General features: G+C 38.3%; 1 protein-coding gene across 1 annotated transcript in view; it reads right to left on the minus strand.

The window, feature by feature from the left end:
* ETF1 (eukaryotic translation termination factor 1) overlaps positions 1 to 11,602 on the minus strand; it is a 35,974-nt gene extending 24,372 nt beyond the window's left edge. The window contains exons 1-2 of the mRNA XM_051978485.1: positions 11,487 to 11,602; positions 11,202 to 11,305 (exon numbers count right to left, since the gene is read on the minus strand). Of these exons, the coding sequence (XP_051834445.1) occupies positions 11,202 to 11,287 (86 nt within the window). The 5' untranslated portion in view covers positions 11,288 to 11,305; positions 11,487 to 11,602. The remainder of the gene's footprint in view (positions 1 to 11,201; positions 11,306 to 11,486) is intronic.
* Positions 11,603 to 11,841: the final 239 nt, after the last annotated feature.

Below are 11,841 nucleotides of genomic sequence, written 5' to 3' on the forward strand. Positions count from 1 at the left end.
TCCACAATTTCACAAACGACCAGGCTCTCCCACAAGAGCCTATTACTATTTCACTAGGCTATGACAACCCAAAGAAGCTGAATTCTCATCATATAAAGAGCCACAAAAGCAAAATCCATTGCTTCTTCCCACCTCTTCTATCTAGATTAGAGATCCCAAAATTTGTATACTTTTTCTTTATAATCTTTCATTCCTAAGGCTCCATCCATCATTAATTAAGACTCTAACCTTACTTAAGAGGTCGATTTTTATCCAATTTTCCTACAGGAAATATTGTTCATTTTTCATTTTCAAAGGAGATCAATATATGCGGTAATGACTTTGCATATGAATTGGATTTAAGTGAGATGAGTTAGGGTGATTTTAAACAACTCCACCTCACTTAAATGTATTAAAATTATGAAGAGTATCCGTGTTTTAGGTGGATGATTATACCTATCATAAACTCTGCTATCAAGTTTATAGTCATTATTTTCTTATTCAAGTTTTGATTAACATGAAGATTCTCATTCAGAATATTTTATGGACAACCCATAAAAGATACATTTCTTAGAATTAAGAAGTTAAACTAAAACCTTCTGTCCCCAACTTTACTCTTTCCAAAACTCCTTATTTTTGTCCTCTATAATTAAAAAGCAAGAGAGACTGATATAGGTCATTATACCTTTTCTGCATGAAGTGGATCAAAATGAAAAATATTTTATTTTCAAACTTAATAGGTTATAAGAGATCTGATACTAGAAATTATAAACCACAAAATCTACTATTGAATTATCACCAGATACAACCTTTTTCCCTCATCCTCACCTTACCCCTAAGAGTACAGACTGGATAGAAGAAACATTTGACAGCATACCCATTATAAGTAAAATGGAAAATGAGCGTTATGTTACTTGATATCAAATGCCTGAGGTAGAAGGGAAGAATGTCTTGAAGTTGAATAAGGCCAAGGAGGTTTGGGGCAAAGAATGAAGGAATTTGTGTTTTGGGCTTTTTGAGACAGTGGGGGTAGGGGAAAGTTTAGGGACAATGTCATAGATGACAAAGGTACCAGAACCTTCTAGTCATAGCTAGAAGTATAATGGACAAATCTTGAAAAGGCAGGAATTTCCTAGATAAACTTTACTAAGCTAGAATTACAAGGATTATAAGAATCCTTTGAAGACAAGTATCAAGTTAGTTGACACCAACTTTATCCTTTCTTTCTCTTTTACTTCTCTTTTACTAAGATTTAAGAGCTTTCATCTTTGATTCATGGCCAAGTTCCAAAATTTGACGTTGGCCAGGAACAGATGCTTACCATGTGACAATCAACCACTTTTAATGGGGCAGTGATTTGTACTCAAGTTTATACTCCTGCTATGAGCCAGAAAACTCAATTCTCACCCTTAACTGATAAACTAGAAATTTGTGACAGTTCCTCTTACTCACATTTCCTTTTAGATAAGGACTAGGAGACTGGACTTGAGATTTCACTGGGGCAGGGAACTTCCAGTTACGAATATTTCCTCTACCAATCCATGTCTAGACTTTCTTTGCAACCTATAATCTTACAGTGCTGTCTAGAGCTTTGAGAGGTTAAGTTACTTGCCCAAGGGTCAATATTTATCATACATTGACTTTGAACCCCAGTATTCTTGGCTAGCTCTCAGATCTACTATGTCAAACTATCTCTTCTCTAGAGCAGGACTTATAAACCTAAAGTCCCTGACTTTTTAAATTTAGGAATCCCAAAATCTGTATTATTATTATTATTGAAATACATTAATGTATTTCAATAAAACTGATTTCCTTTGCAATGCCATTTTTTATTCAATTGGAAACATTTTGAAAGGAGTACATGGCCTTCATCAAAGGGTCCACAATACAAAAACAAAAAGAAACCCCTCTGTTCTAGAGAAGGGCTAGAAGATCTCTCAATCTCTCTAAAAGAAAGAGAAGCCTACAAATTGTTTGTATCAATAATTTAAGTGGAGCTGATATACAATTGCCACATGATTTAACTGCTTCCAATCTATCCAAATATCCATCCTATTACCAAATAATCCTATTAAATAACATTTTCTTCAATGTTCTTTTCCACTACTCCCTAGTTTTTTTGGCTGTTCACTTTCATCTTGCTCCAATTTCCTGGAGTACAAAATTAAGGCCAACACGTTCATGATCTTTACATTGTCAGGCAGCACCCCAATATTCTACTGCTGTGCTAAACAAAAAATAAAGTTTATCCCAAGACAAGGAGCTCCCCACTGACTAAAGTTACATAGTATGAGATCAACTAGTGGTTTTTTCTAGCCTTGTCTGTTTTTACAATAACATATATCGCAGGAGAGACCAACAAAAGAGACATGGATCTATAAAACACTTTCCTTAGAGAGATTAGGTGTTTTTTTTGTTTTGTTTTTGGTGGTGGTGGTGGGGAGGAGGCAAAGATAGATAATCGTGATTTATGTGCTCAACTCTATAACTTTTATATGTCTGGAACATTTTCCAAATGGAAATATAGGGATACCAGAAGGTTATAATAATCCACACTTGTGACTTTTAGGGCCAGAAATGGCGATTAGGTTGAGACAGGAGCATATCTTTTGATGTGATGAAGATAAAACAATTTAGTAAGAAGGTTAGGAACGGGGTGTTTTTATATATGTATAATCAGAACAAAATGCTCCCAAAATTTTTGGCAGAGAGGTTGGGAAACACAATTTTTTCTATCTTGTTCCTCAGGAATATTAGAACTACACTAACACCCCACACTAATATGAATACACCCACTACTGTATGCTTTTCTAGAATTCTAGCCACTTACTCTGTAATTATTTTTTAAAAGACAAGAGAACACATTTCATAAAAATGGTATTAGGAGAATATTCCACCAAAATGGAGCAAGTAGAAAAAATACTTAAGGTGTTTTCAGAGCTGCATTAAATCACAAAGTAGAAGAAATCAACAACATCAAGGAATTCCATAGCAGTGATTCATCAAATTCCATGTTATCAGAGTCCCCTCAACAGAAACAAACAATGCTCAATACAGTAACAGCATAAGGAAGCTGAATATATATTTCCCAATTATTACATAGGAGTAACCAAAGACTAATTACAGTTTTTCTTAATTTGCTGTCTTTAAACCAATTTCCTACCAAAGTACTCCGTATTACCTCACTAGTGACGCTTATTAAAAACAATCAACAGGTGGTATAAAAATATTTACAGCAGTTCTCTGTGATAGCAAAGAACTGGAAATTGAGGGTGTGACCATCAACTGGGAATGGCTGAACAAGTTATAGTACATGAATGTGATGAAATACTACTGTGCAATAAGAAATAATAAAGGAAAAGTTTTAGCAGAATCAAAACAATTTTTATCACAATATTGTAAAGACAAGCAACTTTGAAAGATTTAAAATCTCTGATCAACACAATGTCTAACCACAATTCCAGAACTCATGATAAACATGTTGCTGATCTTTTTCAGACATGGTCAATGTAAGGGTTTTATTTGTTTGACCTTAAGTTGGTAATGAGGGGAAGTTATTTTTCAAGCTTCTTCAACTGAGGGAAGAAGGTGGAGACACTAGAAGACAGATCTTCCCTAGAAAACAAGATCTAATTAGTTTTTAAAATCCACCTGCTCAATATGCAAGCTTCTCCCTCTAATACTTAGAGTAGGCTTCCAGATTATTATTTGTTTTTCTTTTATCTTTGATTTTAAGTCTCAAAGCACGAGGTCCTTCTATTAAGATGCAAAGCTTCTTTGATTACAGCCCTCCAGCAAGGGGAGGTGAAGGAGAGATTCTTCCTATCAAGCAAAGGAAATGCTGCACAGAGATCAAGTATTAAGATAGATATACTCAAGTTCTTACAAAGTTAGCTCCTTAAATTTGATTTAAATATTAGGCTCAGTCAAATCTCTATTTCTTTGCAGTTTCTTTCAGAAAACTCACCTAGTTCCTCCTACAGTAGTTATGAAAGCCAGAAGATGTTTCCAAAACGGCCCAAGTGAGAAAGTAAAAAAGAACCACCTGGGGCAGTTAGATCAGATCTGGTCTCAGACACTTTACTAGTTGTGTGACCTTGGGCAAATCACTTAACCTTGATCATTCTCCTCCCCCTAAGATGTGAGAAATCAATGAAGTTTGAGAGTCATTGGCAACCATATGAGTCTTTCAAGCCTATTTTATGAACAAAACCAAGAGCACACAAATGTGTGAGAGCCCTGCAATATTTTCAATATCCTGACAGCATACCAACTCTCACCCAACAAAGCTCTCATGTTTAATTTTAGGTCAACTGGGCTTTTACCAAAAATGGATTTCAATTATAATCTCAGAGTTGCAAATCAGTTAAACAGTTCCAAACCATTCATTGTACCAAAGCTATTTCCAGAGTTTTATATTAATAAAATTGAAGTGTAATTCAGTGGCATTAGGGAAGAAAGAGGCAGAGATGTTAAATTAAAACTAACAATGGGAGCACAAACTTACTAGCTGATTTCTTTTAGGAAAATCTTCCTATGTATAAAGCAGGCGTTAACATTAAGTGCTAGGGATACAAACAGTTCCAGTCCCAAGAAACTTCCATTTTTTTGGAAAAAGCTGAGCAGTACTTGCAAACTATAGCAGGAAAAATTTCTAAAACTTTATCTACTCTTGGTCTCCATTAAGCTTAGTTTAAGAAGTCTTGATCCTATGATTTTAAAATCATTTTACCGTGATCCTATGATTTTAAAATCATTTTACCGTATGTGGAATAGTAGCCTAGTAGGCTGTCTCATGTTGTCACCATGCTAATCACACCTGACCTCAGTTCCTGGCAGATGCAACTATAGCACACAAATCTGTGAAAAGATTAGTTGGCAGAGTATATGGAAAGAGGGCGCCCACCAATATCTAAAGTCAGAGATCAAGGTATCTCCTTCTAGTGGCTACTCCTTAATCTGTTATGGCCAACATGGCATTCTGGAAAAAGCACTAGATTGGGAGTCAGAGAATCTGGATTAAGATCCTAGCTCTGTTTGGGAGTCAGAGAATCTGGATTAAGATCCTAGCTCTGTTACTACTTCTACCTTTGTGATCTTGGATAAATCAAATATCCTATCCCATGGGCATCATTTCCCTCATCTGAGGAATGAAAGAATTAAAATTACACTGCCTCAGAGATCCTTCCAGATCTAAATCTGTAATGATGATACCTCTTTCCCCCCAGAGAATAATTCCCTATTCAACATACTGGAAGTCCTCAGGTGAGAAGGAGGAAAAGAGGAAAAAGGAAGGATGGCTCACTTAGACACCAAATATGGCTGGATCCTACAACTTTAAAAAGGTAACTGACACTTACAAGGACACCTAAACTCCCTCTGGCAGTGGAAGCAAAAGGCTGCCAGCTCTGGGACCACCTATACTCAAGAAATTCCCATGACCATATATTTTTTACACGCGCGCGCGCGCGCACACACACACACACACACACACACCCTACCTACCTACCTCTCAGGTTCTGCCACTTACTACATGTGTACCTTTTTACTCTCTGGCCCAGAATTCTGTCTGTGAAAAAAATTCTAAGGCCCCACCTTAGCTCTAATTACCACACCCACTGCCATTAAGAAGTAGTTCAAAATATTTCCTCCTAAGAAACCTTTAGAGATTAAGTTTGATTACTGACAAGTGATTTTTTTTTGTATATTATCTTGTCCTTGTAGCTATTATATTCAAATACTTTATATTATGTCTCTCCTGAAATTATTACAATTGTCCTGAGAGACTAATTCTATTACATAGTCCTATAAAAATATTTGGGATTTTTTATTTTTATATTCAAAGCATGAAATATCTAGGAAAGTGTAACTTAGATACTGGTTTTTTATATCCCTGGAAATCATCTCTACCAGTCACAGGTTGACAGAAACAAAAAAATGTCATTAATTGCCTTGTGCTGATCTCTTTAGAGTCTCAGCTCAGATGGCACCTATACCATGAAACCTTGCCAGACCTATTAGATTAAATGGTCTCTCCCTTCTCCCTTTACTTTCTACTTATCCTATTTAACTGTATGAAGGAAAGTCCCTAAAGAGAAATCTTCAGTAAATAAAATGGAAAATATAACAGTGAAAAATCCACTACTACAAAAGCTATATTACATTACAGGCAATAGCTGATCCAGGTTTTATCTCCCCAGTCTGGAATCATTATTTCAACAAGAGAGGATAATCATTGTTGTAAATTTGCACAGTTCCAAGTACTTCAACACTCAAAACATTTGTCAAGCACTCACTGGACACACAGTATTATGCTAGACACTGTAACATATACCTAATAACTCAAAGAAATAAGACCTCTAGAGATAAGGGCCCAAGCTGGGGGAGCCTCCACCTATGGTGAACTCTGTCCTAAATGGTATGCAAATTAGGTACTCCTATTAAGCTGGGAGTATGTCCAAAGCAAGCTTTCTCTCAAATAAATTGCTGCTACAATGATAAGTCTGTAAAAAGTAGAAATTCAAAAAGGAGAATATTTATTAGGTTCACAGTGTACACACACTACCATATTGTATCAACACATTGTTGGGACCAATATTGGGGAAAGTTAGTAACCTGTAGCTTTAAAGGTTTAAGAGCAGTACTCTAGTACTTTCTACCAAATATAAGTCTCCTTTTCTATCTCTTTTTCCCTGTCCTTCAGCTTTTCTTATAATTGCTTATAGCATTCACAGATACTGTTGAAACATGTTTAAACCCCCAAATTGCAATCTCTCTGAGTAGAGCCCATAAAAGTACTTATTTTCCAATACCTATCAGGATCATTAGAACATTTACCCATGACTAATACACACCAACAGATATGTTGCATTACTCTCATTTTTAATGATATTTTAAAAACAAGTATGTTTTCACCTGCTTTTTTAAATCTCCACTTATGTCCCTCACCAATACCTAACTACAACCCTGGATTTTCAAGGACTATATTACTAAAGTTCAATTCCAGCAGGGCTTATACTAACCTAGACAGACTCTGGAAAGTACAGGTGAAGAAACATTGATATATATTCTCCTAATTCACTATCTGGACATCACTCCCATCCAAAACGCTAACTGAATCATAAATCCTCAGGTACCAATTTGATTAACATATATTATAACATAAGTGTGTAACTATTGTGACCAATGAATTCTATTTTTGAGGCACCAAAAACAGGCTTTAATTTATTCGAAACAAAATAATAGTTCAATCACTGTACACTGAACAACTAAAACTTGACTAAAAACACCAGTAAGGCTCACAAAATGAATGTTTTCTGCTTCATTGTTCTGTTGGGTAATTTCAATTTCTGTCACAACTAAGATTCTAAGTGGATATTCATTTTTGTAATAAACTGAACACTGGAAGAAAATTTTCAGCAATAAAAGCAAATGTATTAAAAATGGTTTACACTTCTCGTTATATGATTATTCATTACTACACGTTTCAGGAAGGGCTAAAGACTTACAAATTATATTTACAGGTTTTCAAGCTCTGGGCATGAGTAAAAGAAAACTATTTTTTCCATCTATTATGTTTTGGACCCAGTTATAAAGCCTTGAGATAAACATGACTCAGTTAAATATATGTGAGAAATAGCAATAGCAGGTTAAAATAATTTGAGATAAATATCTCAATCTTTAGGCAACATCTCAGAATAGGGCCCAACTTGGATTCTGTACTATAATTGCTGCTGCTGAGAACAGTTTCTGATTATCAATTCCTTAATACTATGGAATAACTATAATTTAAGAACATAATAAAAAGTGGTACAATCTAAAAGAAATCAAACTTTTATTTAGAAAGGACATCCATATTCCATTTAATTGCTTATGGTCAGGTCTTCACGACTCTTAATTGCAGTGTTCAATTTATTAAAGAATGGGCCAATATCTTTTAAAGTGGTCTTATTAAGAGCTAAGTAGAATAAATAGAGCACAATTAGAATTGTGAGAAGGTCTTTGCACTAAAAATGTATTAAGCCAACTTAGAGAATGGAGGACCTGATTCTGGATTCTTGAAGGATATATCAGTGTGGCATTGAGGTAGTTCCTACTGAGATAGATTGTATTACTGTCATCTAGGGCTCAATCTAGCTCTTCCCAAGGTTGGCTGCAAACAGATGAATTTTTTAACCATAGTTGCATTTAAAGGTCATGATCTATGATATGAATCCTTGAAATATTGAAAAAAATTTAAGATTCATTTGACACTTCAAACAGGCACAATTCATTTGAAATACACACAAAGGTGAATCACCAGAGTTTCTGGATTTTAACTAACCACTGCTCTCTGCCTTGCCAGGCTATTATTCTATGGCTTTCTTTTTTAGCCAGTTTATACTTGTGTCATGTCATATGGTTATCTACAAACTGATTATGTGAAATTCAAATTTATATTATATTCCTAGACTGAAGTTAAAGTTAATGGGAAAACCCCGCCACTATGGATCAATGTCAAATATTCAAAAGTAATGAAAATATCAAATGTAAAATACAAATGAATAGCTTTCTTCTGCCTTTCCCTACTTCCAGAATATTTCTATTCACCCACCATTGATTTCATGATGTTTCTTACCATTAAAATCAATTGTTTACTGCTTCTAATTTACACTCAAAACGAATTCATGTCCCAGATACAGTGGCAAATCTGGAGTCATTTGTCAAACCGTAACAATTTAGTTTATTAGAATTTTCCTACGAACTTTTAACTCTTAGGCAAAGGAGGTAAGATATTTCTCAAGATTAGATACTCACCTCTGTAAACATTACTTTATATAATCAAATATCAGAAATCAAAGAGAAAAAACTCTCAAAAGTTTTCTAATATCCAAGAGAGTCAAAGACTTTATAATTTGTTGTGTCAAGATGACTAAACTCTAGAGCTATGAAAAAAAAAAAGCAAGTCAAATTGTAGTGTATGTGTGTGTGTGTGTGTGTATGTGTGTGTTGGGAGGGAGAAAAGGAGTCAGATAGAAAGGAAAACACACACACACACACATACACACACAGAAAAAGAACTTTTTTTGTAGTCAATTAACTCTTCCTATGATCTGGAAAAGATAATACCTGGTACTGCCATGCTCTCAAACTCTTTCCCAACCACGAAGCAGATTTCAAGTATTTTATTGTTTTTGCCCTGATCTATAAACCACATTTGTTGCTACACCTAGTCACATCACACACTTTATGAATTATATACAGATAAAGAAGACTGCAAGAGGGAGGGAGTGTTTAAGTTCTAAAAAAGGAGATATTTACAATCTATGAAAAGTTTTAAGGTTATTGGGTGACATACCTGGAAATAAATTTAAGAACTGGCTTCTTTCACCAACAAGCAGAAAGAAATTAAAACTAATCTTGTTAAGCCAAGTTACCTTATTCAGAAGACTGGGAAATTACATCACTGAAGTGACTTTCTGGTTGCCTTCAAAGAACTTAAAAAAAGTTTAAACCGGTGTACTTAGGGAAGCAAATGGGCTGAAACACATTGTTACCTAAGCTGTAAAGACTGAATGAACACACAAATCAAATGCAGTTTTAACCCTTCACATTAAAAACAGCTTTGAAACTAAGAGATTTCTTAAAATACTGCCTAACAGAGAATAATTTACTTTTTTAATATGCCCTGAAATCATAATTTTACTTAGAATTATTTAAAACCATAAATAATATTAAGTGAGATTCAAAGATGAAATGGAATCAAACTACTAAACAAACAATGACTTAGTTACCTAATATTCCCAGTTCCTCTACCCCTTCCCCCAATTCTCTTTTACAAAGAAAATGAAACAAAGAAAAGCTTAACAGTTCAAATCACTTTACCGGACCAAAATTCAGAATGAATTCTAAGGTGATCATAGGTTTTTGCAGAAACTAAGAACAAAGTTTAACACAAAGATTTGTTCAGGCCTTGACCAAGGAGGAGAAATGGGAACAAGACAGAATGGCTAGAGAATACCAGTAGTTTGGTAGTGCTGGGAACCTGAACTTTTATTTCATGCTCTGAAACTAACTTTCCATATGGCCATAGTCAAGCTACTATTCTAAAAATATTGATACATATAACACCGAATATGCATATAAAAATATGTAACATGCTTCAAAGAATTATCAGCTTCACCTCTTGCAAAAGTTCTTTTACAACTAAGAAAGAGAAGAGACGCTGAAGAAACCTTTACAAATTGTGCTCTGAAAAAAGGATGTCAGCTTTTAATAAAGCATATTCCTGTTCTCGAAGAAAAATCCAACTCCTGCTCTTTTCCTACCAAAATTCAGTAAGTAGACATTCAAAACACCTAAACCTAGCTGAATGTTTTAAAACAAGAGTATTCTTAAGTTGGCTACATCCATTCTCCAACCAATGACAGCCCCAACTCCATAGGAATGATTTTAATAGAACTCAAATGTAATTTCATTAGATACAGTATCTAGCAAAAACCCGGTCACTTTTAAAAACTTATTAGCCATCCCATCCTTTTTTTAGATTTTTACCACCTAGGAGTTCCTTCGAAACATCTGGAAACAGCACCTCAAAGCTTCCATAGGTAAGGACAACCTTCCCCCAAACACTGTTGCAACTTCAGTCCCTGCCAGGTCAACCGAGGCTGGCAGCCCCCCTGCAGGGGATGGAGGATAGGGGAAGTCTGAGATGGCCCCCCCAAGTAGGCTTCTCTTTACAACCCCGTCCCAACATCACTTTCCTCTCAAGCCTCGTCAAAATGGCCTCCCCATTTGGGCTCCCGAGGCTTCAGAGAGAAAAGGGAGAAGAGGAGATGAGGGAAAGTCGAGGAAAGGAGGCGCTCCCCCACTCATCCCCCGGGAAGCCGTCGGGGCCCCATCCCCGGGGCCGACTAAGCTCTAGGGACCGAGAAAGCCAGGAAGGGGGCCCAGGTTGGTGGAGCAGGAAATGGGGAGGGGGGTCGGCGCCCCCGACGGGCCGGAAGGAGGGAGGTGATGGACGCTGGGACGGCCGGAGCCGGGGAGAGGCCCACGCCGGGGGCCCCACCCAGAGGCGGCCCCCGGGGCTGGCCGTGCCCTCTCTGGCCCGGCTCTCCACAGTCGGCCATGCGGCGCGGAGAAGGGTAGGCCAGCTCTCCCAAAGGGAGTCCCAGAGCGGGGCGGGACGGGGGACGAGGGAAAGAGTCCCGGGATCCCCGGGCGCGGCGCGGCGCGGCGCTCACCCGCGGGCCGCTTCTAGGCTCTTGATGAGCTTCTTGATCTTCCAAATCTCTACATTCCTGTCGGCAGCGCTGGGATCGTCAGCCATCTTCTCGCCTCTTCCTCCCTAGAGCGGCCCGGCGGGGCCCGGAGACACCAAGACCACAGAGTTAGCGCCGCCGCCGGGGCAGAGCGGCCCCCTTCCCCGCTGCCCCCGAGCGGCCCTTTTCTCCCCCCGGACCCCCTCCCCCAAAGCCGCCTGTACCCTGCGGCTACGGTCACTGTAGTTCCTATCCTCCAGCCCTCACCTAAGGGCCCAGTCCCGGGTGGCAGCGGCTCCTCCCCGGCGGCGGCGGCTCCGCGGCGGCGGCGGCAGCGGCGGCGGCTCTGACGTAGGACACCGGCTCCCTCTCTCCAGGCAGCTGCATGTGTTGCAATCCGCTCACATGGGGCCTGTGACATCACTTCCGCAGCCAGGGGCTGGGTGCGGAGGGGGGGCAGCGGCAAGAGGAAAGGGGGAGGGGTCGGAGGAACTCGGACACGCGCTGCTGCGCTCCATTGGCTCATCGCGCGGCCTCTAACAACGGGCCTAGTGATTGGTCGCAATCGGGGCCGCGCTGCCTTGTGAGGTAGGGCTGGAGGGTTGAGGCGAGGGGAGAGAGC

This window comes from Antechinus flavipes, chromosome 2, assembly GCF_016432865.1.
Source record: "Antechinus flavipes isolate AdamAnt ecotype Samford, QLD, Australia chromosome 2, AdamAnt_v2, whole genome shotgun sequence".
NCBI lineage: Eukaryota > Metazoa > Chordata > Mammalia > Dasyuromorphia > Dasyuridae > Antechinus > Antechinus flavipes.